Genomic DNA, 27906 nt, shown 5'->3' on the forward strand with positions numbered 1-27906 from the left:
ATGCGGCTGCTCGTAGGTCGTCGTGATTATTTCGTTGTCCTTACCCTGCACAGGTAAACAACGTAGTAACGGTACATAGAAGTCACCCACTATCTGTGGGCTTACAATATCTGTATAAATATACAGCGTGTTGAATCCTCCTGTAATGTCCGTGACAAAGTTGCTTTTTTTGGTACGTACATGTGGCTGTAATCCTAATATTTTTCCAAGGCCTTCAGTGACTAGGATGCTGTAGGGACCCTCTCCTTTAAGTCTGATTTTCCGTGCAATTGCATCATACTTCACGATTACTTCTGGGGGGTCTTCGGCTTCTGTCATAACCGTGTTCATATTTTCTATTACTTTCTGGATGGTTGCATAGTGTCCAGCTTTTAAAGGAAACTGCCATTTTTTTCTCTCATTAGCGATTTCAAAATATTCCTTTGCATTTAATGTATTCCAAGTGTGCGGATATTGTAACTCAACCAGTCCTACCTCCCATGATCCTGGAAGCTCCAACACTTTTGCTAGTCGAATAGTAAAGTTGGAACTTTTGTTGTTGGGAAATGCAGCTGCTGATGCATTGCTGGGCAGTGTAATATAAAAACCAGCCATGTCAAAGGTGCCACACTTCGGACTCCTTAACCCAACTGTTGAACTTCTCCGGCCACCCAGACCATTTAACTAGATATTCTCTTTGTTTTCCCCTCCCTCTTTTCCTGACTATTTTCTCAATTCTGTAGACACGTTCTTGTTCGCTAGGAATCTTTTGCAGCTCCTCTGGGTAAAAAGTTCCCTGTACGGGATCCTCTGCATAATCCATTAATCTATATACAACTCTTTCTCCCCTCTGAACCCGTTCTTTGACAATAAATATTTCATCTGTAAAGGTTTGATGATATCCCTTTTCAAACCTGCCCTTTAGTCTGGATATTCTAACGTGATCCCCCACCTTAAAGGTTTTTAACTTTCCGGCTGCTTTAAAACTTTTTCCATATAGCCGTAGCCACACGTCTTTTTCGTTAGATTGTTTCACCATGTTGGGGGCTGTCCTGATACTGCGATGGTAAGAGCCATTGTACCCCTGCATGAGAGCCGGTAAAACATCCACATACCTATGAGTATTTTTAGCTGTAAAATGTCTCCAGAGTTTATTTTTCAGAGTTCGATTAAACCTCTCTATAACAGCCGCTTTAGTTTCACTATGTGTGACAAAATGGTGTATGCCATAACGCTCCAAAAGTGTCTTCAGAGGCTTATTTAGGAATTCTTTTCCAGCATCTGTCTGTAACTTTCTGGGGGCCCTTCCTGATTGGAAGATGGTCTGGAAGGCTTCGGACACCCCCCGTCCTGACTTATCAAGTAAACAGACAGCCCAGGCATATTTCGAAAGTACATCGATCACTGTTAAAATAAATTTCAAACCGTTGTTTTCAGAGTCAAATCCTGATAAATCCACAAGATCTGCCTGCCATTGACAGTCAATGCAAGAAACTATTGTTGCGTTCCTAGGAAAATTTATTCTTGCCGGCTTATGAAGAGTATATGTATCTTGTCCGGAAAGCCATGTCTTGACACGTTTCAAGGTTAGGTTTTTAATGCGTTTCCGTCCTGCCTTAAATAGTGGGTCTACACCTCCATAACTGCCTGTGCATTCGGGTGTATAATACAACTCCTTTAGAATATTTTCATACTTCATTCTGCACCATTCGCTCCTTACAATAAATACACTTTGCTCTTTAGCACAAGCCTTTTATTTGTAATTTACATATCCTTTACCATTCTTCACTAGCAGAATAATAACCTTCATCACTAGTAGAGCTATAGTAATCATCATCATCATCATCATCACTATCTTCAAATTCTGTAGTCACCTCACAAATACAACCAACACGACCACATTCACATACTTTAGCAATGTTAACTACATTTGTAATGTCTTTATTTACATCCTCTGGTAGACAAACGGGGTATTCGGTAAGCTTCAGAACCGCCTCATTAATACCATTATTAACATCCGCCGTAGGCACGTTGGTAATGGTCTTCGTAGGGCACTGACAATCACCTCTCTCCTCTGTAGATTCTTCCTCACTTGAGATGCCTCTTAAAAAAACCAGACTCTTGTCATGTTTATATCCTTGGGGCCTTTCTGATTAAATATAAAAAATATATCATTACTAAATCTAACAGCAACTTTCCCCATTTATTATATAAAGTTGTCATCAATAGCTGTAGTAAAAAAGTCAATTTAGTTTCATTTACCTAAGCGGCCCTCTGCAGACTCTTCATCGGTTGATAAGTTTGACATTAAGGGGTCACTGTTGTTGTGACTATAAACCGGGACAGAACCTGGAAAATATATTAATTCATTACCTATCATGATGGTAACAGTGTTATCCTGAATTACACATTTGAATATATAACCGATTTTTTACTTACTCAGGCCTGTTCCTTGGACCGGCGATAAAGAGCATCTCTTAGTCATTTCCCATCGTGACAGGTAAGACCTGGTGAGATCGTTCACGTCTTCACGTTCTATGACGTCCCGTACATTACAGCATGATAGACGGCATCCAAACAAAATAGGCCTGAAGTCCTGTAAGTCTTCATCAAACATTGTACAACATATTTTGTGGCAGTCATTCAGAATAGGCCTTGCCGTGGGCCATGATGTAGAAGGGTCTACAACCTTTTTATTATTTCCTTCGTCTTGCCCCATATTATTAAACGAGGCCTAGGCTTTAAACGGCTGAATTGTCGCCCTTCTGCAGAGGCCCTCTTTTATCAGGCTGTGAACCACAGGCCACGCCTGGGACCTGTCAGAACATGCCATAAACAAACTTGTCGCACGTGCCGTCACGCTCATCGCCCTCCCGTTATCTAGCAACCATATACGCAGCGCATGACCGCAGGCCACCCCTCCCTGGGGCATGCCCCAACACGCCCTGCGGCCTCTTGTAACATACAGAGCCTGCGCATAACCTCGTGTTTTTATTCTTTATTCTTTCTCTTAATTTTATTTTTCCAGCCTTCTAGCCCCACCCGTTACCCAAACCTTTCGGAAATATATAAAAATAAAAACATTTTGCATACAAAAAGGGCTTTCTTTGCAAAAAATAGTAATTTTATTTTTACACCTCTGCAAAAGTAAAATCCTCTGAGAACAAAGAAAAGGATGTGTTCAGCTTCCAAACTTTTACAACTGCAAACAGGCTCCAAGTCTGCTTTTTGATAATGCTTTTTACTTCTTGGTCTGCGTAAATATATTATTGTGGGGTTTGAAGCTCAGAAATGCTTCTGCTTTTTTGTAATAGAAGGCCGCGTGCTCGGCCTGTCAATCATTTTGATTCTGCCAATGGTTAGCCTTTCAGGGAGGGTTAGCCTCTTCCATGTGCTCGGCCTGTCAATCATTTTGATTCTGCCAATGGGAAGCCTTTCAGGGAGGGTTAGCCTCTTCCATGTGCTCGACCTGTCAATCATTTTGATTCTGCCAATGGGAAGCCTTTCAGGGCGGGGTAGCCTCTTCCATGTGCTCGGCCTGTCAATCATTTTCTTTCAGCCAATGGGAAGCCTTTCAGGGCGGGTTAGCCTCTTCCATGTGCTCGGCATGTCAATCATTTTCTTTCAGCCAATGGGAAGCCTTTCAGAGCCATAAACAAACTTGTCGCACGTGCCGTCACGCTCATCGCCCTCCCGTTATCTAGCAACCATATACGCAGCGCATGACCGCAGGCCACCCCTCCCTGGGGCATGCCCCAACACGCCCTGGGGCCTCTTGTAACATACAGAGCCTGCGCATAACCTCGTGTTTTTATTCTTTATTCTTTCTCTTAATTTTATTTTTCCAGCCTTCTAGCCCCACCCGTTACCCAAACCTTTCGGAAATATATAAAAATAAAAACATTTTGCATACAAAAAGGGCTTTCTTTGCAAAAAATAGTAATTTTATTTTTACACCTCTGCAAAAGTAAAATCCTCTGAGAACAAAGAAAAGGATGTGTTCAGCTTCCAAACTTTTACAACTGCAAACAGGCTCCAAGTCTGCTTTTTGATAATGCTTTTTACTTCTTGGTCTGCGTAAATATATTATTGTGGGGTTTGAAGCTCAGAAATGCTTCTGCTTTTTTGTAATAGAAGGCCGCGTGCTCGGCCTGTCAATCATTTTGATTCTGCCAATGGTTAGCCTTTCAGGGAGGGTTAGCCTCTTCCATGTGCTCGGCCTGTCAATCATTTTGATTCTGCCAATGGGAAGCCTTTCAGGGCGGGGTAGCCTCTTCCATGTGCTCGGCCTGTCAATCATTTTCTTTCAGCCAATGGGAAGCCTTTCAGGGCGGGTTAGCCTCTTCCATGTGCTCGGCATGTCAATCATTTTCTTTCAGCCAATGGGAAGCCTTTCAGGGCGGGTTAGCCTATTCCATGTGCTCGGCCTGTCAATCATTTTCTTTCAGCCAATGGGAAGCGCCTCTGAATCAGAGAAACAACTTCATAGGCTGCTACTGTCAAGCTCCGCCTCTGCAAATATGGACCAATGAGAAGAGCCTCATATGCATAATTAATGTATCAAGCTGAAAGGGCTTCTGGGTCAGACGTGTTTGCTGTTTCAACAGTTCTGGGTGAAAGGCCCCCCCGGTTCAGAGAGGGGTGGTGGTGGTGTGTGGTATTGTCTCCACACTACCGGTGAGAAGGTTTATGGGTCAAGTGGGAGTGGCTCACCATGATGTAAAAGTACTTCCGATAAAAAGGGCTTGTGGGTAAAGGGCACTGGTTATGACGTCATAGTCCTCCAAGGTAAGGAGGGGCTGGGGGTGCTGTGACATCACAAAAGGGGTGGGGGTGTTGTGACATCACAAAAGGGGGTGGTGCTGAAAACATAAACAAAGATGTCACACAAAGGGGAGGGGCTAAAAAAGGGGGTAAAAAAGTAAATAAAATGTCACAAAGGGGCGGGGCTAAACCTATAGTCAAAATTTGGTATGAACTACTTACTACTAACCAAGACCATTCAGTCTAAACCTGAACTAGGAATTGGTCAATGAATGTGTCTCCTTGTTTGGTATTTGAGGACAGGGAAGAAGCAAACCATAATCCCTAGCACTTGAAGGCATCTCTTATCATTTTCATGCAGCTTCTCCATTTCAACACTAAGCCACGGTACATAGGCTTAGCCCAATGAAATGGGTCAGAACCCTTTGGAAAATAGAGAAAAGACATCAATATTTCTCCTACCCTGTTGTGCAACTTTAGCCATGACATATGATCTTGGTTGATAATAATTCTCTGCCTTTCCAAAGTCACCAGTTGGTCTTTCCTGAGATTCTCCTTGCGAAGAAACACCCAGCTAATGAGCTTCAGATCAGCCTTTACATCACCATTTTGGTCCAAGTACAATTTGTAATTGGAAAAATTGCAGAACTCATTCTTCTTCAGATAAGGATGGAACTAGAATGGGAATATCAAAGAATTTCAAAAGCAACAATTTTGGTAACTGATCACTTTTTTGTCTGTTCTAAATGGAATCCTTCTTTTATAGTCATCTAACTTCCAAATATTCTTAGTAGGATGAACACATCACTATCTTCAAAAAATAGGAAACTTCAGCAAAGTTTGTCAATTATGTATTGTCAATATAAGTTCTGAAAACAATATAATTGACAAAATTTGTCAATCATAGGAAACTTTCTGAATCAGGTCACAAATAAATTGCACAAACATAATATTTATGAATTTCATGGGAACAACAAGCAATTAGCCTACATTAAGAGAATATCTATCATCCATTATCTATCTATCTATCTATCTATCTATCTATCTATCTATCTATCTATCTATCTATCTATCTATTTCCTGAAAGTTAGTACAATTCATGAGTGGAACAACTTGCCTGCAGAAGTTGTGAATGTTCCAACACTGGAAATTTTAAAGAAGATGTTGGATAACCATTTGTCTGAAGTGGTGTAGGGTTTCTGCCTGGGCAGGGGGTTGGACTAGAAGACCTCCAAGGTTCCTTCCAATTCTGTTATTCTATTCTATTCTATTCTATTCTATTCTATTCTATTCTATTCTATTCTATTCTATTCTATTCTATTCTATTCTATTCTATTCTATTCTATTCTATTCTATCATCTATATCTATCTCAATCAATATCTATCTATCTAATCTATTTATCTATCATCAAATTTGTATTCTGCTCATCTCGTGAGACAATCATGTATATCTGAAAGTACAAATATCTCACCAATTCTTTTTACACTTGAGAAGTTATGGTGGATCTTGTGTGAGTTTCCCTCTCTGCCTATTATTCAGTTTTGAGCTCCTCCTCCACCTTCTATGATTACACATTTTTAAAATACTGTGAGAATGCTGGTGATATAACTTGATTTTAGTAAATGATTAACAAACTAATTTGTGATAATTAGGAACTTACTTAAATGAGGAATTGATGGTATAATGGATGGTATAACAATTAAGTGGATAAAACTGACTTTGAAATTATATTGTTTTAAAAAAGATGAAGCTTCCTGAGAAACTTTTATGATTTCGTGATAGAGAAAAGTACATAAGTAAAATCCAGTAGAAAATACAAATATTTGTATAAACCTACTTAAATAAGAAATTGATGGTATAATGGATGGTCTAACAATTAGTGGCTAAAACTGAGTTTGAAGTTATATTCTTTTAAAAAAGATGAAGCTTCCAGAGAAACGTTTATGATTTCGTGATAGAGAAAAGTACATAAGTAAAATCTAGTAGAAAAATATCTTATTTCAGCAACTACCACTGACTTGAGCATCACATATAAGAATAAAGCTGTAGATAGGAGCTACAATATCGACCTTTTATTAGCATTTCATTTGTCCTTTTCCCATATAGTTAAATACATATAGTGGTCACTGACCATAATAAATTAGAATTAGTAGTATATTAATTTGATTTGATAATATTCATTTTATTAATTTCATGATAATGTCATTCATGATTTTGATGAAAGGGAATGAAAGGGCTACCAATTTGATAGCTGATATCAAATTTGGTGTCTAAATGTATAACTTAGAAACAGATATCAAATGATGTTTATCACAATGAGCTGAAAAATAATAATCCCTGAATGGAATTTAAAAGAGAAACAAGTACAAAGTCTTCAACATAGAAGAAGAAAAATGTGGTTTTATATTCTGTAAACCGCCTTGAGTTGCCATGGGTGAATAGGCGGCAATATAAAGTCAATAAATAAGTAAGTACATAAGTAAACAAACAAACAAACAAACAAACAACCAAGCAATAAATAAATAAATAAATAAATAAATAAATAAATAAATAAATAAATAAATAAATAGAAATGGAGAGCAAGAATGATGAACGATATCAAACTTAATAAAAATATTTACGAAAATGATCTCAGAATAGTAGTTGATTACAAACTAAATATGAATCAGCAGTGTGATGTTAATGGAAAGAAAGCAAGTGCCTCCATGAGCATATCAGGAAGTGAATGCTGGGTTTTTGGTGGGAGACCCCAATTACCCCTTGCAGGCACTACATTTGGAAAAAAATATTTCAGAAAAATTGAGTTAGCTTTAGGGGACAGTAATGAATCCAAGGAAGAGATCAAAGGAGCTGCTCTTAGCTCTGAGGTAAGACGAGAAGAACCATGTTGGTCTACTAGAAAAAATCAGAAGGAGTGTGGGAACATCTTTTCTGTTACTGTGAGAGGGACCTTGGAGTCCTAATGGACGACCACTTAAACATGAGCCAGCAATGTGGGGTAGCAGCCAAAAAAGACAATGCAATCCTTGGTTGTATAAACAGAGGCATAGAATAAAAGTCATGTGAAGTATTAGTACCATTTTATAAATCCTTAGTATAACCACACCTGGAATACTGAATCCAGTTTTGGTCACCATGTTACAAAAAAGATGTGGCAACTTTTGAAAAATTGCAAAGAAGAGCAACCAAGTCCTGGAGACCAAAACATACAAAGAATGATTGTAGGAATTGGGCATGGCTAGTTTAGAGAAAAGAAGGACTAGGGGGTGACACAGTGGCAATATTTGAGGGGCTGCCGTAAAGAAGAGGGGATCAACATATTTTCCAAAGAAGGCAAAGCAAGAAACAATGGATGGAAACTAATCAAGGAAAGGAGCAATCTCAAATTAAGGAGAAACTTCCTAACAGTGAGGACAATTAACCAGTGGAACAACTTCAGAAGTTGTGGATGCTTCATCACTGGAAGTTTTTAAGAAAAGAGTGGACTGAAATGGTATAAGATTTCCTGCTTGACCATGGGGTTGGACTAGAAAATCTCCAAGGTCCCTTCCAGCTCTATTCTGATTGAGCAATTGATTGTTTGATTGATTTTCCAACTAATAGAAGCTCTTGGGTGGAGAATAACTGAAAGCTGTTACACAAACACTTAAGATCTGTTTAATGTTATTCTAGACAGTAGGCATGGAAAAATGAATTCAAGTACAGTAGAGACGATTCTGAATAAGAGGGAAAACATCTTAAAAGGAGTTTTAGTGTTGAACCAGAGGAGTAGAGAAGTTCAGACATCCCTTCTTAATGCAAAGACCAAGCAGCCATCAATTAGTAAAGATTTAACTGGGCTTCCTGCAGGGAGGAGAGGTTGGACTAGATGATCTAAGGGGCTCCTTCAGATTTATGAAGGTAAAATTCTATGATACTAATCACAAACGTGTAAGGATCTATTTGAAATGGACACATCATTTAAAAATTAGCAGTGTTGAATATCAATCTATCTGTCATATTCATAGAACAGTTCCTGTTCTTGTGAATGTTGCCTGAATGATTAGATTGACCAAACATATTGGTGTCCTGTACACAGGTAGGTTGATATGGTGTTCATCTTTCTTTTTTGAATTCCTTTACCAAAGGAACTAAGTCCTTGTTGGGACCCTATACCTGCCATGGCTGCAGCCTTTGCCCTCCTTCCTCCTCCTCCAGGATCTGGAGGAATATGCAGCATTCAAGGAATGGGCCAGAGTCTTAATGGCACTGTAATAATGGTGGAAATTCATGGCCCATGCCATGTCCTTTTTCTCTTGGGTCTCCAGTGGTGATTTTTCAGTGCATCTTTTCCGGCCTTTGACAGAAAAGACATGTTTTGAAAAAGAACAGGCGTATGACTGATGTCCAGAGGGTCGATCCAGAAAGAAACCGCTTATAAAGGCATCCTTTATTGGCTGCTTTTTTCTCTCAAAATCAACAGTCCAGATACTATTCACGTATTTGAGAGCACTGTGGTCTCTCAGTGGATATAGTCCAAGGAGTGTTGTGATCCAGACTTTCCCTTCAATGTGTCCTGGCAAACGCCTAAGTATTAAGTGAAAAGGAAGAATTCTTTCCAAAACGGCACCATATTCCATGTAGTGAATGTAGACATTGACTTGTCTCCACTTAGAGAGGGTATTGCCGTGGAGTGCTGTAAGTCGGGTTGTTGAGAAATATTGTGATATAACAACACAGATTCCATTCCTGACAAGCATAGGAGACAAAGTCCCCATGAAATTTTCTCCATTTTCTGTGTCTGAAGCAAAGAGACCAACCAAGGTCCATCTGAAATGGAGAAGTACTTGGACAATTCCTGGGTAGAGGATCCTTTTTTTGGGATAAAGATGGTGATAAAAGGGCAATTGACTCTTATCATGCAGCGAATCTGAAAATAATTCAAAATTGATCTGAAAAAGCAATGAAGAATTCTGTGTTGTATTTGGGGGTCAGATCAGTTCCAAAATATTATCTTTAAACAAATCCGACTTGGTTCTCATGAACTTATTAGAATAGTTTATTGTTGATTAATCATTACCACATATGAAAATAAAGAATTAAGAACAATATAACATTAGCAAGACTGTATATATTAATAGTATAAAACCCATAAGTTTAAAAGAATGCCAATGATATTTCTGTATCAGCCTTACAACTTATGGCCTCAGGCCCACAGGTCCATAGGTCAATTAAAATGTTTTGTTCAAATAAAGAGCCATATGGAATGTGTTTTGATAATTTTGTCCTAACAGGAAATATGTTAGTTTAATATAAGGATTCAAATAGGTCATTTGTCTAATATGCGGTTCAAGATACTGATCTCTTCCTTATACAGCTGACATTTAACTAATAGATGTGTTTTGTCTCTCTCTCTCTCTGGAGCTCATCGAATACAAGTATCTTCATTATAAGAGTCTTGGTTAAATTTTCTATATTTAACCATTGTTTTTCTTTCTTTATCTATTCACTCTCAGCTCTTCCCAAGAGGACTCTAGCATATATTATAGCCACAATTTCTGTTAGCCCAATCAGCCTATACTGTAATTGCTTTTTATTCTGTTTTAAACATACTTTTGCCTTCCTAAACTCAACTGAATATATTAGGAATTATTAATATATGTAAATGAACCTGCCAATAGAGGACACGACCATTAGGGATATTTTTTGAATACTTCAGCTGGCAGAAAATCTTTCACAGTGGCTTTATTGCTCTTCAAGCTATTTATGATGAATTTCATCATGAACATTGTAGGATAAAAATATTTGACATGTTGGCTAATACGCCTGTAATTTTTAAAAATAAAATAGTTGACTAATGATAGTATTCCTACAAGTTTATAAGTCATATGTGTTTTATCAGTTATAGGTAAGATAATCAATTTGAATTCTATTCACAAATCTGAGATTTGTTTACCATTGAAAATATTACTTTGTTTAAGATTATGTACACAATTTCCCATCTCTATTTCATCTTCCTTTTGATTGAATACAGAACCTCTCCTCACCTTCCTAAGTATGAATCAAAAGACCCAAAGCAATGATGACCTCATGAGATGACAGCACTGCTCTGATCTTTGCCTCCTAAACACTGTGGATCCAAATCCCTAACTATGACACCTACAATGGACATGGTGAAAAGGGGTTCTTCAGTTCCAAAATGAAAATATGGTTGGATCTATGACATATCAACCCACCACCCCATTCAATTTACAAAAAATAAAACATAAACTTACAAACCTGAGGGACTTTGTAGGTGTTTCCTAATGTTGACATCTGGATGGAGATTTCATCAGCAGCTGCATCAACAAGAGCCAAAATGTTGTCCTTCCTTCCACAGCTGTAGTTGGGAACATTGGCTTCTCCAATAGAGAGCATGTCCATTAAGGCATCTGAACTCAGAAGTGTGTTCAAATAGTTGTCATGGATGTTGTAGCCAAGTGTGAGATTGTGCAGAAGCCTGGAAGTATTGTTGATCACTTGAATATTAAAAATGTAGCGTAGTACTCTAAAGCTATCAAAAGATAAACTGAAGTAAAAAATGTTCATGTTAGCATCATCATCATTAATAACAATTACAAAATGTAATTAAATTAATTAAATGTAATTAAATTGTTTCCAATTTAATCATTTTTGTCTTCACAAGCCTTCTGAGTTTTAAGCCAACACTGATCCAAAATCAAATACAAATGACAGTCACCCATCACCATTTCATTTTAATGAGTGCTGGGGAGATGAGACGGAGATTATAAATGTAAGAATCAGAAAGAAACCATTATTTGCAGCAGTTCTAAGTTTCATCTTCTGAGTAACCAGGATTCAAAACCAATCAATTATTAAAGTAGAACCATCATAATACGAAGAGGCTGTTTCATATGTGATCCAGAAGAAATCAAGCCATTCTCTGCTCCTATAAAGATCATTAATTGAATATGAATGAGAGGTTATAAAGCTATAGAAATGTGCTCGGCAGAGGCACCTACAAACCATTCAATAACTACTTTAAACTTTAAACCAAAGTTGGCATTCAAGTCATAAAACAGGATTAGACCAGGAAAGTTATAATCTGGATATTTTCAGCAGGTTTTTTTTGTCCCATTTTTGGATTTGCATTTTCCCCTCCAAAAAATAAAATGAAAGAGAAGCAATGAAAATAAAAATTATTCAATTGTTTCCAAATCTCTCAGCCTTGTGTTGGAAATGTGGAAAAGTGGTTGGCACCTTCTATCATTTATGGTGGACCTGCCCAGAGACAAAAAGATTTTGGTCCAAAATTCGATATTGGCTATGTGAAATAATGGGACAGGAGATAGTCTTATCTCCAGAAATATTTCTTTTGGGTACAATTGGAGACAGCTTCAACAACAACAAAATTCAACTTATAATTCAGATAACAACAGCGGCTAGACTAGTCTTCGCGAAATACTGGAAAAATAAAATTATACCACCAGAAGAAATGTTAATAAATAAAATCCTAGAGTGCGCAGAAATGGCAAAACTGACGAGTGAGATAAATAATGAGGAGAAATCTAAATATTACGAAGTATGGGGAAATTGATATAATTGGTTAAAGAACAAGACAAAAACATGATTTTAGGATATGATTAGTTTATGCATTTGAAAGATGAGTTATACTGAATATAATCTTGAATAGCTAAGGATGAAATATATTTGATGTATGATTTCTTAATATGTATAAACACTGTGCCTCTGAAGGAGGTAGAGATTGTATATATTTTCTTTTATAATGGAAAAATTCAATAAAGTATATTATAAAAAAAAATATTCAAGAAATTAGACAGGTACTGTAATACAGGCATGAGCAAAATAAGAAGAAAAGAACAAGAGTGTTAGAACTGCAAATAGAGGGAATGCAACTCCATCACACTGAATGACTTACGAGTCAAAGTGACAACGAGGAGCTGTGTTGAAAGGCAACGTTGTTTTATGCAATATTTTTGTTTGAGTGGTGATGATACTGATAAGATGGTCACCTGGCCTGTAATAGCTCCATGGTTTTTCTCCATCCTGGTGCTCGAAATTCAGTGGACACTTCATTCTAAGCTTCCCAGAGACTGGCTGGGACACCAGCAGGATCAACAGCAGAAGCAGAAGATCCATAATTTATGGGTCTGAATCAATCCCCTTCCCGTTTCTGAAAAAAGAACAACAAGAGGAATTAGACGAATTCAAAGCACCTTCACAATATTGAAATCGTAGTAGCTTTCTTGATTCAGACAGAGACAAATCAAGGTTCACCTGGAAGAGAAAGTACATCCAAGAGCACAGCTCCTGCCTATCCCAAAACACGTGCCATAATGTATGTGACTGAGGCATATATCCTTTTCTGAGGCAAGATCCCTTCCATGTTGTTTCAGTCTGATGTTTACCTCAAAGACAGACCAGGTCTCAAAGACCAGAAATTTGAAAATTACAGCAAGAAGCAATTTCTCCTCTGGGAATCATAAATTCTCCATTTGCAGAGGAGTAGCTGGATAAAAACATTAGTGAAAAATAACAAATCCACCCCCAAGGTCCCTGTTCTTTAATGATAACAATCTTTTCTGTCAGGTCTTGTCCAGAAAGTGATGCTGGATAAAGTTAGTTCAATACCCAGATAATGACTCCTGCTGTCTTTCAATATAGTAACTTGTCTCCAGAGGACATTGGGGAAGGACATACAGAGCTAGATAGTTTGGTAACATTCTAGATTGGTGACACTTAACTCTAGAGCTGCCTGTCTTCTATTGGCAAGGAAGCAATCAGTACCCTTGAACCTGTCTCATTTAATATTGGTTGGACTTGTTTATGATTTTCTTTTCTATTGCATCTCCATGTATGAATCCTGATTGGAGCTGATTTCAAAATTGCTTGTGACCGGAGTGAAATTTTATTTCCCATCTTTTTTTTTTTTTTGATGTTTTATTTGTTTTATTTATATAACACTCAATTTTCATCAAACAGTGTGTATTCTGGATACAATTATGTTTAAATAGTCATATTTATACATCTTTGTTGTGGAATGATGAGACCAAACAACATTCCTAGATCAGCCAGAGACAGTTTTATTGCGCAAGGTTCAGAGCCAGTTTTGTACATGAAGCTTTGAACAAAGAGAGAACTCTGATACAACGGTTTTATACATTTCTAAGACAAAAGATTCAGTGAGATCATACATTTTCCATATATGGTTAATCATGAGATCATACATCCGATTTTCCCTATATGGTTACATACATTTGTTATATTTAATTGACATTTCCTAATTACTAAAGTTTTACATTATCCTTGCCAAACAATCATAATTCTTCTGTAAATTACTGTAGCATAGATTCAAATTATCTTCTGTTGATAAACGACTTCTAGCTCATGTGGATACCCTTGACCTTACCAACCTTTAAGCTGTATGTCATTAGAATGTTCCTATCTTCTGACAACTTAGAGGCCTCCTAAAGGTATCAAAAGGATTTTGGCTGACTTTGTACTTTTTCCAACCGGATGCATTTCCTGCTTTTAGAATAGAGTGAATAGAAAGTTATCCAGTGGTCATCTATCAGATCCCGCTTCATCTACATTATCTTCATTATATTTAGTCATCACCATCACATTAATAATATAATAACATTATAATGTACTAACCTTAATACTTAACATTTAACATCATCTTCTTTAACGACTTTCCTCTATACCATTTCCTCCCTTTATATCTCCTTGTTTCTAACTTCTCTTTCTGTTATCTAGCCATTGATAAAATGTGTCCCATATCAAAAAATATTCATTCTTCTTTATCCTTAATAGCAAGTATTTATCTATCCATTTCTGTGCAATCTAATATTTTTTAATTACATTCTCCTCAGACAGGAATCGCATCACTTTTCCATTGTTGCGCAAATACAATTCTAGCTGCCGTTAATATGTTGTTGTTGTTAGTTGCGAAGTCATGTCTGACCCATTGCGACCCCATGGACAATGTTCCTCCAGGCCTTCCTGTCCTCTACCATCTTCTGAAGTCCATTTAAGCTCACTCCATCCAGCCACCTCGTTCTCTGTCACCCCTTCTTCTTTTGCTCTCAATTTTTCCCAGCATTAGGCTCTTCTCCAGTAAGTCCTTCCTTCTCATTAGGTGGCCAGAGTATTTGAGTTGCATCTTCAGGATCTGGCCTTCTAAAGAACAGTCAGGGTTGATCTCCTCTAGGACTGACCAGTTTGATCGTCTTGCAGTCCAAGGGACTCGCAGGAGTTTTCTCCAGCACCAGAGTTCAAAGGCCTCAATTCTTTGGCGCTCAGCCTTCCTTATGATCCAACTTTCACAGCCATACATTGCAACTGAGAAAACTATAGCCTTGACTATATGCACTTTTGTTGGCAGGATGATGTCTCTTCTTTTTAGTATGCTGTCTAGGTCTGCCATAGCTTTCCTCCCCTGAAAGGATGCAGCAGAGCTCGGTGCTTTCTTATCCTATTCAACATTTGTATGAAGCCATTGGGTGAACTCATCACTCACTTTGTGATGAATTTTATATCTCTGCCTCTTGGAAAATATATTAATGCCATGAATTTCTTACATTAGTGCCTAAAGAATTTGAGCATCTGAATGGCTTTAGCTGAACCCTGGCAAGACTGAATGGCTTTGGATTTTGCAGGCTGCCAGTTCTAGGACTATGCTATCTTTGGTGCTTAATAGGTTGAACTGTTCCTGATAGGCCTGGTAAGCAAACTGGGGATCTTCCTGGACTCACAACAACTGGTTAAGGAGAAGGTGTCAATGATGGCTTAACTGCTTTTGCACAGCTTTGTGTTGTGTGCCAGTTGCACATGTTCCCCAATGTAAGGGCCCCAATCATGGCCAGTCATGCCCTGGTCCTCTCCAGATGGAACTACTGAAATATATTCTACTTGGGGCTATCCTGGAAGAATAATTGGAAGCTTCAACTGGTGGAAAATGCAGCGCCATGAGCGCTCATGGGTGTTTTCAGAATATATCATACCTCTGCTCCTTGAGCTTCATTGCTGGCCAGTTTGCTTCTGAGCCTAATTCAAGATGCTGTTTTTAACCTTTAAAGCCCTTCATGACATGGAATGAGGTTATTAGATCAACACATCCCATCTGAATATATGCTAATATCTGGCAAGTCCAAGATACTATCTGCTGTGACCTCTTTTTTATGGAAGATTCTCTCCCATGAAATGAAGTTAGTTCCATCCCCTGTTAATGTTCCATAGGTCCTTCGAGACTTGATTACACCACCAAATCTGGGGATTCTAGGGTACTGATGATCAGGGGTGAAATGCTCCCGGTTCAGACTGGATCGCTCGATCTGGTAGCAATGGCGGTGGGTAGTTTGGAGAACCTGTATCAAAAATCGCTGCCCCCCCCACCATGCCCAGCTGAGCTGCAGGATCATCAGAGGCTTTTTTTTAACTTTTAAAAGCATTTTTTCTAATTTAATTTAATTTAATTAGTTCAACTTATCTACAACCTCTTCCGACGAAAAAATGCTTTTAAAAGTAAAAAAAAAAAAAAAAAGCCTCTGATGATCCTGCGTTTCAGCTGCGATCGTCAGAGGCTTTTAAAAGCATTTTTTCTACAACCGCTTGGCCGAAGAGGTGGAAAAAAAATGCTTTGAAAAGTCACTGACGATCGCAGCTGAAACGCAGGATCATCAGAGGCTTTTTTTGCCAACGGAGCAATTTAGCTGGTTGTAGAGATCATTCCCTTCCGGCCGCTGTGGGTCACCCTGGGAGACAGCCTTGAGAGAGATATGTCTGGAATGTGCTTTTGTTTTTGGCTGCCGTGCTGCTTTGCCATCCCCCTTGTGTATGGCAACTTGAGAGCAGGGCAGGGATGCCTTGCGAGTTGACATTTGGATTATCTACTGAGAAAATGTTACAGTATGTATTCCTACTTAATTGGGCAACTTTCTTAGAATGGATAGATGCTCAGTATGTAACTTTAGCCACTTGTGAAAATATCTGAACAGAAAAAAATTGGGCCAAACTTTTGAATTTCCTTGATTGGTCCATGGAGGGATAACAACATGGAGTATCCTAATACTGATCTGAACATGATGCACATATACATCAGGATCACAATGTCATGAGACAGTTCTCCTTATCAATACCAAAACATAGAGATTTATTTGGTCACCTTATCTCAAATCTTAAGGGTTGCCTAGATTTTTGTAGAGATGGAAGCACTAGATTGAAAATCAGTACAAAGAAATGTCTTGCATAAAACATCTGAATACACAGCAAATCTTTAATCCAGATATTTCAGATGGGGAAAGCCTATTCCATTTTCCCAGTGGGGGTAAAAGAGAGGCATGATCAACCCTGGTAAAGTCCAGATGCTTAAAATACCAGAAACTTTTGACCTGCCCTTTGAGGGAACATTTTCCCTAACATGGACAAGATGAAGTTTATTTCTCAATTGGACTAACAGGACCTCTACCCAATTAGGAATCAATTTTATCTAATTCAGTTCAAGTACTAGTCAACAGAAGTACCTTCTTTTTTTGCTAATTGAGTACAAAGAAGAAGTGAACAAACTATTAGCAACCCAATCTAGATTATTTGATGGCTTCTCAGCAGTTTTATGGAGATACTAATTTACAGTGAGGAAGGCCAAGGTGTACCTATTAATGTGCCCCATCCAGATAGGGACTCTCAAATGCACCTACTATGCACTTGAAGGTACTTGGTGGGGAAGTTTTTTTTTTTTTTTAATTTGATTTATATGCCGCCCTTCTCCGGAGACTCAGGGCAGCTTACAATGCGCTAAGCAATAAGCAAAAAGTTCACACAAAGCCTCAGAGATGGGAATATCAAAAGGACCCACCCCGCCAAGTGGGTAGAAGAGCAACCTGTTCCCTTCAAACTGGTTTTGGGGTAGAGGATGGGGGAAGAAATTAGGTCACACAGTCCACCATGCTGTGGGCATCTTAGCTACAGACCTCAAAGGCCACTGTTAATTTGATGAAATAAACAACTTCAAAATATAAAGGATCTCTGAGTCTTACATGAATATGCACCTTCTATGCAATATTAAATATATATTCTGTTTATCGATTTTTTCTGGTGCTATACCTAATAGAAAAGGTTCAGGTTTAAAATCTATATGTTTTCCTATCATCTTTTCTAACCACTTTTGTATTTTTGGCCAATTTTTTTTTTCTTTAACACAAGTCCACCACATATGGCAATATGTGCCCGTTTTTTGGTTACACTTCCAACATCTGTTAGACATATTTTTAAATAATTTAGTTAACCTAGCAGGTGGCAAGTGCCATCTATAAAACATTTTATGTAAATTTTCTTTATAAGAAGTTGCCATTGTTAATTTATAGTTTCTCTCCCATAAGGTTTGCCATTTCTATAATTCTATATTATATCTAAATTTTTTTGCCCACTGTATCATTGTGTTTTTTATTTGTTCATCCTCCATTTTCAAATTTAGTAAAAAATTATATATTTTCTTAATTAATTTTTCTTCATCAGAATTCAACAGTATCTGATCAAAGGCAGTTCGTCCTTTTTCATGTCTTTATCATATCTAGATTATATTTGCAATTGAGACCAGCATGATAAACTTAATACCCTCTTCATTTCCAGTTCTAACACTGACTTTCTCTTCTTCTTTCACTAACTCCTATTTGCAGTCCTGTCTAATTTCTTGAATCATTCTGATTTCCATGGCTTCTCTGTCTTATTTTGTGGAAGAGATTCAAATGCAAAAATGGGGCAGAAATTATTTTTGTCCCGCCAAGTCCTTGGTCTTATTTAAAAATACTGACTTTTGTTTAATGTAGTGATTGAAACAGTTGTAGTTGCCCTTGCACACCTCATTTCCATATTTTTATTTATGTATTTATGTATTTATGTATTTATGTATTTATGTATTTATGTATTTATGTATTTATGTATTTATGTATTTATGTATTTATGTATTTATGTATTTATGTATTTATTTATTTATTTTATTCAAGCATATCTTTTATGACAGATACAAGTGTAAACATAATTATAAATACATGAAAAGAATACGAATAAAAGAAAACATTAGGACAGGGATGGTAGGCACACTGGTGCGCTTATGCACGCCCCTTACAGTCCTCTTAGGAATGGGGTGAGGTCGAAAGTAGACAGTCTAAGGTTAAAGTTTTGGGGATTTATATAATGATACGTTTTAGAAATATGAATAAGTTTAATAGAGGAAAATAGCTAGAATATCTTCAAATCTAATTAGGGAAATTGTGACAATTGAATATATATAAAAATATTTTATATATAAAATATATAAAAGAAGAACTGGAAATGAAGGGAAGGCAATTCCATCACACTGGATGATTTACAAGTCAAACTGATTATAAGGAGCAGTGTTGAAAAGCAACGTTGCATGAGATATTGTAGTTACAGTATTTACTATACTAATGAGATGGTCTCCTAGCCTGTAATAACTCAATGGTTTATTTCCATCCTGCTGCTCCAAATTCAGAGGGCACTTCATTCTAATCTTCCCAGAGAATGACTGGAACATCATCATCATCATCATCATCATCATCATCATCATCATCATAAGTAAGAGGCCCATCATGGCTGAATTAGTCTGCTTCCCATTTCCAAAAAAGGTCAACAAGTAGAGTTTGAAGACTTCAAAGCACTCTTGTGGAAATGCCTGTGGCTTTCCCGATTCAGACAGAGACAAACAGAGCTTGGAAATGAGAGAGAGAGAAACATTTAAGAGCACAGCCCAACTTGTCCCAAAACTTGTGCCATACAAAGTGTGATCTGAGGCATTTATTCTTTTTCTGATGTCAGATTCTTTGCATGTTATTTCAGTCTGATGTTTACATCAAAGGCAGCCACTAGAGAAGGAGCAGAAGAGGTCACAAAGACTGGAATGGTGATAACAGTGAGAATCAACTTCTCCTCTGGGGCTTCTAAACTTTTTCAAGACTCCATGGTAGTTGGAGAAAAGACTATTATTGAAACATCATAGATTCACCCCTCCATCCCAAGGAACTGTTCTGTAGTAGTTGTGGTTCTTCCTCTCAGGACATGTCCAGAAAGTGATGCTGGAGGAAGAAACTTCAAGTTCAGAGAACTGACTTCTGCTGTCCTTCTGTATGCTCTCTTGTTTCTAGAGATTGCTGGGGAAGATCACCCAGAGTTATGGAGTTTGGTGTCACTCTAGATTACTGACATGTAACTCTACTGCTGCTTGTCAACTAATGCCAAGGAAACAATAACTACCCTTGATATTTGCCTAATATTGAGACTAGCACCTTTTTATTTTATTTTCTACTAGGTCTCTCCATATATTAATCCTACAGTCAGGTCCAGAAATATTGAGACATCGACACAATTCTAACATCTTTGGCTCTATACACCACCACAATGGAGTTGGAATGAAACAAACACAATGTGCATTAACTGCAGACTGTCAGCTTTAATTTGAGGGTATGTACATCCAACTCAGGTGAACGGTGTAGGACTTACAGCAGTTTGTATATGTGCCTCCCACTTGTTAAGGGACCAAAAGTAATGGAACAATTGGCTTCTCAGCTGTTCCATGGCCAGGTGTGTGATATTCCCTCATTACCCCAATTACAATGTGCAGATAAAAGGCCCAGAGTTCATTTCAAGTATGCCATTTGCATTTGGAATCTGTTGCTGTCAACTCTCAAGATGAGATCCAAAGAGCTGTCACTATCAGTGAAGCAAGCCATCATTAGGCTGAAGAAACAAAACAAACCCATCAGAGAGATAGCAAGAACATTAGGCATGGCCAAAACAACTGTTTGAAACATTCTCAAAAAAAAAAGGACTGCACCGGTGAGCTCAGCAACACCAAAAGACCTGGGAGACCATGGAAAACAAGTGTGGTGGATGACCGAATAATTCTTTCCCTGGTGAAGAAAACACCCTTCACAACAGTTGGCCAGATCAAGAACACTCTCCAGGAGATAGGTATGTGTGTCAAAGTCAACAATCAAGAGAAGACTTCACCAGAGTGAATACAGAGGGTTCACCACAAGATGTAAACCATTGGTGAGCTTCAAAAACAGGAAGGCCAGATTAGAGTTTGCCAAACAACATCTAACAAAGCCTTCACAGTTCTGGAACAAGATCCTATGGACAGATGAGACCAAGATCAACTTGTACCAGAGTGATGGGAAGAGAAGAGTATGGAGAAGGAAAGGAACTGCTCATGATCCTAAGCATACCACCTCATCAGTGAAGCATGGTGGTGGTAGTGTCATGGCATAGGCATGTATGGCTGCCAATGGAACTGGTTCTCTTGTATTTATTGATGATGTGACTGCTGACAAAAGCAGCAGGATGAATTCTGAAGTGTTTTGGGCAATATTATCTGCTCACATTCAGCCAAATGCTGCAGAACACATTGGATAGCACTTCATAGTGCAGATGGACAATGACCCAAAGCATACTGCAAAAGCAACCAAAGAGTTTTTGAAGGGACAGAAGTGGAATGTTATGCAATGGCCAAGTCAATCACCTGACCTGAATCCCATTGAGCATGCATTTCACTTGCTGAAGAGAAAACTGAAGGGAAAATGCCCCAAGAACAAGCAGGAACTGAAGACAGTTGCAGTAGAGGCCTGGCAGAGCATCACCAGGGATGAAACCCAGCATCTGGTGATGTCTATGCATTCCAGACTTCAGGCTGTGATTGACTGCAAAGGATTTGCAACCAAGTATTAAGAAGGGAAAGTTTGATTTATGATTATTATTCTGTCCCATTACTTTTGGTCCCTTAACAAGTGGGAGGCACATATGCAAACTGCTGTAAGTCCTACACCGTTCACCTGAGTTGGATGTACATACCCTCAAATTAAAGCTGACAGTCTGCAGTTAAAGCACATTGTGTTTGTTTCATCCAAACTCCATTGTGGTGGTGTATAGAGCCAAAGATGTTAGAATTGTGTCAATGTCCCAATATTTCTGGACCTGACTGTAAATATGGGCTGATTTTAAAATTGTTTGTGCCTCAAGTAAAATTTTATTTCACATCTTTTCTAGAAACATCAATTTTGGGATGAGAGCTGATTAAGAATCAGGAGAGTGAAAGCCTGCAGAATTTAACATTGGGTAAAATCAGGAGAAAAGTATAGAGTGGATAGAAATATTTATTCCCTTGGTGCTCTCTCTGTTGCCCTTCCATATTCATGCAAGATACAGAGATCCTTTATATTTTGAAGATGTTTATTTCATCAAATCAGGCCTTTGAGGGCTGCAGCTAAGATGACCCTGATGCCCACAGCATGGTGGACTGTGTGACCTAATTTCTTGCCACACCTCCTATCCCAAAACTGGTTTGTAGGGAACAGGTTGCCCTTCTATCTGCTTGGTGGGGTGAGCCCCTTTAATATTCTCATCACTTGGTGAACATCCCCACCTAGTACTTTCAAGTGCATGGAAGGTGCATTTCAGAGTCTCTATTAGGATAGGGACACATTAATATGTATACCTGGACCTTTCTCACTGTAAATTAATATCTCCCTAACACTGCTGAGAGAGGCCATCAAATAATCTAGATACGTGATAATGAACCTATGGCACACATGCCGGAAGTGGCACGAAGAGCCATCTCTCTGGGCATGCAGAGCTATCACCCATTGCAATGTATGGATGTGAAAGTTGGACCATAAGAAAGGCTGAGCACCAAGGAATTGAAGCCTTTGAACTATGGTGCTGGAGAAGACTCCTGTGAGTCCCTTGGACTGCAAGGCGATCAAAACGGTCAGTCCTAGAAGAGATCGAACCCTGACTCCTCTTTAGAAGGCCAGATCCTGAAGATGAAACTCAAATACTTTGGCCACCTAATGAGAAGGAAGGACTCACTGGAGAAGAGCCTAATGCTGGGAAAGGTTGAGGGCAAAAGAAGAAGGGGACAACAGAGAACGAGGTGGCTGGATGGAGTCACTGAAGCAGTCAGCGTGAGCTTAAATGGACTCTAGAGAATGGTAGAGGACAGGAAGGCCTGGAATAATGTTGTCCATGGGGTCGCGATGGACTGGATATCACTTTGCAACTAAGAACATCAACAACAATTCTTTCTTGAAATGTAAAGAGATATAAAAGAAATGTTTCTTTCTGTTTTCTCAGATACTGAAAAATGCACCAGGTGCCCAGATGATCAATATCCAACTGAGAGCCGAGTCCAGTGTATCCCCAAAAGAATAATCTTTCTGTCTTATAAGGAACCTCTAGGCATCATCCTCATCTCCTTTGCCTTACTCTTATTCCTAACCACAGGCTTTCTTTTAATAATATTCCTTAAATATCTAGAAACTCCCATTGGCAAAGCCAACAATCGGGATCTCTCTTACATCCTCCTGGTGTCCCTCCTGCTTTGTTTTTTATCCTCCTTTTTCTTCATTGGACAATAAAGGAATGTCACCTGTCTTCTACGGCAAACAGTGTTCAGCATTGTCTTCTCAATAGCTGTGCCTTCTGTGTTGGCCAAAACAATCATGGTGGTGCTAGCCTTCTTGGCCTCAAAACCAGGGAGCAGAGTCAGAAGATGGTTGGGGAAGAGCTTGGCCAACTCCATCATCCTTTCTGGTTCTGATCACTTTCAGTATGCTGGTCTTCTGCAGTGTCTGGGTTTCCTTCTTGCCCTCCTACTTAAGCACCAAAGGAAAGTCCTTGGTGGCCATGCAAGTTTTCTCCATCTTGGCCTCTGTTGCTGGGCTTTTTATGCAGCCTAGAACTGGTTTGGCTTTTTTGGCATCTGCTGCACACTGCTGGCTCATATCTAAATGGTTGTCCACTAGGATTCCAAGATCCCTCTCACAGTTACTACTATTGAGCAAGGTAGATAGATGATAGATAGATAGATAGATAGATAGATAGATAGATAGATAGATAGATAGATAGATAGATCCCTACTAAGAATATTTGGAAGTTAGATGACTGTAAAAGAAAGATTCCATTTAGAACAGACAAAAAAGTGATCAGTTACCAAAATTGTTGCTTTTGAAATTCTTTGATATTCCCATTCTAGTTTCATCCCTATCTGAAGAAGAATGAGTTCTGCAATTTTTCCAATTACAAACTGTACTTGGACCAAAATGGTGATGTAAAGGCTGATCTGAAGCTCATTAGCTGGGTGTTTCTTCCTAAGAAGAATCTCATGACAGACCAACTGGTGACTTTGGAAAGGCAGAGAATTATTATCAACCAAGATCATATGTCATGGCTAAAGTTGCACAACAGGGTAGGAGGAATATTGATGTCCTTTCTCTATTTTCCAAAGGGTTCTGACCCATTTCATTGGGCTAAGCCTATGTACCGTGGCTTAGTGTTGAAATGGAGAAGCTGCATGAAAATGATAAGAGATGCCTTCAAGTGCTAGGGATTATGGTTTGCTTCTTCCTTGTCCTCAAATACCAAACAAGAAGACACATTCATTGACCAATTCCTGAGTTCAGGTTTAGACTGAATGGTCTTGGTTCCAGTGAGAAATAAGCTTTGGAATTAGGATTTACCTTGCACTGATTGGGGCCAGTGTCCCATTAAAGGGCAAGGAAAGACATTTTTAAGCAACCCAATCTCTCACTCCTCTGAGATAGCGAAATAGGCCTTCTGCTCCTATGAAGGAGGTCCAAGAATTTTTTTGTCGATGTGGTGTCAAAATGATTGGACTGCTGAGAGATAATGCCCTGACCCAGGAAACTGAAGTAATAAAACAATATTTGAAGTAATGATGGACAATTTAAAAGGAAATATTACTTAGATGTGGGCTTTGGCTTTTAAGAGGGCATGTCATCTAAAAACCCCTTGAATACAATTGTTTTTTTTTTTATTGAAAAAGTTTTCAAATACAAATTTTTCCCCCTTTTTTCCCCCTCTCCCTCCCCCTCCCTAACCCCCCCTCCCCACCCATCCCCCCTGTGACTTCTTCATAACAAAAAAACAAAAAAAAAACCCTAATTCATAACAGATTACTTACTCCCTCCTCTAGATATTGACCTTTGCTTACTAAAAATATTATTAATATTATAACATCCCCCTTTATCCATACAATTGTTGATATTGATTGTTAGCTACCTTAAATCATTGGGGGATAGGGAAAATGGAGGCTCCAAATTTAATTAATAACAAATATGATTTTGTTCTTCTACGGCAGTTGTTGTTACCTAATTGTAGTTCTTCAGCAAAAAGGACCTTCTCTTGGATACCTAGCTGGGCCTTAGACATTCCCACATGTGGCTCATACATGCTGCAGCAAAAGATTCCTGATTTACACTTTCTGAGGGACACGTTCTCATAACCTTACCTCTATCTCACATCACTACAGTACTAGAAACTAAGTAGTTAATTTTACTCTTATTTCAAGAGCATGTCAGCATGTCAGGATGGTTAGTGCTAACATATTTTCCTTGGAATTCATTGTTTTTCTATTTAGTCTCTTCCTCAGTCCAAATGTGTGGAAAAATGTCATCCTGGATTTGTCAAGCAGAAGCGAGAGGGAGAGCCATTTTGCTGTTACGACTGTGTTCCTTGTCCGAAGGGGACCATCTCCACTCAGGAAGGTGGGTGACACTGGAGGAAAGGACAGCCCTTGTGGAAGTGGATTCATCCAGAACAATTTTCACTAAAGTGAAAGCTAAAAGACAAAATGAACTTCAACTGATTTCTTTGTATATTTTCAAATTGCACAATATTTTTATCAAAATGAAAAATAGTAGAGACCTTGATAGGGATTGGAGAATATGGCATATTGGGCAAGTTTTGTTACTGCCAAACAAAATACCTCTTCCATTTTTTAGTTTGGATCTGCCTTCCACATTTATTTTTCTAGGAACATTTAAGTTCTTTGAAACTGAGTCTTAGGTCCCTTTCCTGGAAGGATTGTTGCAATGCTCTCTAAATGGGCCTCCCCTTTTGGATCACTGGAAGGTATCATTGATCCATAATGAGGTGGATTGATGCATCTTGTTACACCAATATTACCTCTGGTCCCATAGTCATTCCAGATTATTTGCAGGATTAGCTTTCTCTGCCAGCCAATTACATTTCAGAAGATAGACATACTCTAAGCCGAGTACTCAGAGAACTAAGTACTATCTAGAAGGACCCCAAAAGTGTGGCGTAAGATAATATGATTGTTTATAATTGATTATTTACCTGTAATAATCTGGTTTACTATGAAAATTCTGCAGATTGCACAGGAAAGCAAAGAAAAAGTCATAGGATTTTCCCCAATTATATAGAATCTTAGCTTTATATGTTTTAGAAAATGATGTTCTTCCTACCTTCTTCCTGAGGAGATATTAAGAAATACATCTTGGAAAATGCTGCTGTTCTCCCAAGAAGGTATTCCTTGAAATGTAAAGGACAGAAATTTAAGGAAGTATTGTCTTTTTATTTTCTCAGATACAGAAAAATGCACCAAGTGTTCAGATGATCAATATCCAAATGAGGGCTGAGTTCAATGTCTCCTCAAAGTAACAACCTTCTTGTCTTATAAAGAATATTTGGGCTTCATCCTCATCTCTGTTGCCCTACTCTTGTTCCTAACTACAAGCCTTGTTTTAATCTTATTCATTAAATACCAAGAAACTCCCATTGTCAAAGCCAACAACCGGGACCTCTCTTACACGCTCCTGGTCTCCCTCCTGCTTTGCTTCTTGACTCCTCTTCTCTTCATGGGTCAACCAAGGAAAGCCACCTGCCTTCTCCGACAAATGGTTTTCAGCATCATCTTCTCAGTGGCTATTTCTTCTCTTTTGGCCAAAACAATCACAGTTGTGTTTGCTTTCCTGGCCACAAAACCAGGAAATCGAGTTAAAAGGTGGTTGAAGAAGAGCTGGGCTAACTCCATCATCCTTTCTTCAGCTGCTATCCAAATTATCATCTGCTCCATCTGGCTTGAAGCTTTCCCCCCATTCCCTGACTCTGACTTTCACTCCCAGCCTGGAGTGATCATCCTGCAATGCAACGAAGGGTCTGTTGTCATGTTCTATACTACCCTCAGTTATCTGGGCTTCCTGGCTGCCAACTGCTTTACAGTGGCTTTCCTAGCCAGGAATCTGCCTGGGGCCTTCAATGAAGCCAAGCTGATCACCTTCAGCATGCTGGTCTTCTGCAGCGTCTGGGTGACTTTTGTGCCCACTTATCTGAGCACCAAAGGGAAGTACATGGTGGCCGTTCAGGTCTTCTCCATCTTGTCCTCCAGTGCTGGTCTGCTGGGCTGCATCTTCATCCCCAAGTGCTACATTATCATTCTGAGGCCAGACTTGAATACAAAGAAGCAGCTTATGGCCAAAATAAATGCAGAAATGTGAAACATAAGAATTTTTGCTCTCAAAATTTTCCAAGAGTCGAAACCTCGAACATGATGCAAGATGTTGTCCATACATGAGTGGACCAATGATTTTGCTTGGAAAAATTAAAGGCCAATCAGAAAATAGTGTCCTCCATCCTTTTCCAGCTCATTGCAAGGTGGACACTTAGCTCTTTTGAGTAGTTGAATCATCAGATCTCTCCTTTGCCCTTAGCTGATCCCTGAAAATGCCCCACCAAGATATTTTAAAAATGATGTTTGTATAATGGGAACCTTGTTGATATGGCAGAAATAATTGTATAAATGCAGTGGAGGCATTATTTTAATTGTATGCTACTTTATCTGCAGTTGGGATTCTTTGTCCTATTGGACCCAAGATCTCAGCACCATCAACATAATACTGCACTGGGTGGATGTGGGCTACCCTGTAGGCACTGCCACCATCTCACCTGCAGACCTCACAGCCCACTCTTTATTTAACAAACCAAGAAACTTATATAGAAAATATAGAGGATTTCACTGTCTTACATGAATAGGGAAAGACAACACAGAGAGTATCAAGGGAAAAAAAAACTTTCAATCCCTCCTTTATCTTCCTTTAACTTTTTCCCTATTTACTCAATGATACAAGCTATCACTTTCCTGTCTTTTAATCATCTTTTATCCAAAATCTGATATTTCTGAACTGTTCTATTTCTAGAACAGATGGGAAATGAAATTTCACTTCAGATACTTCAGGAATTTTAAAATCAGTTCCAATTTAAGGTATATAAACCAAGATTTAAAATAAAAGAAAATCACAAACAGGCCCTAGTCTTAACTTTAAACA

At 38.6% G+C, this 27906-nt stretch overlaps 1 protein-coding gene across 1 annotated transcript; it reads left to right on the plus strand.

Moving 5' to 3' along the window:
* LOC139309905 (vomeronasal type-2 receptor 26-like) lies at positions 1 to 26943 on the plus strand (the record flags this gene model as incomplete). The annotated part of the gene is made up of 4 exons (XM_070934093.1): positions 1 to 53; positions 980 to 1045; positions 2423 to 2479; positions 26319 to 26943. Coding segments are annotated over exons 1-4 (801 nt in total), but the record flags the coding sequence as incomplete, so codon positions are not given.
* Positions 26944 to 27906: the final 963 nt, after the last annotated feature.

Source organism: Pituophis catenifer, unplaced genomic scaffold (assembly GCF_029215685.1).
Source record: "Pituophis catenifer annectens isolate HBS135680 unplaced genomic scaffold, rPitCat1.0.hap2 SCAF_2, whole genome shotgun sequence".
Lineage (NCBI taxonomy): Eukaryota > Metazoa > Chordata > Lepidosauria > Squamata > Colubridae > Pituophis > Pituophis catenifer.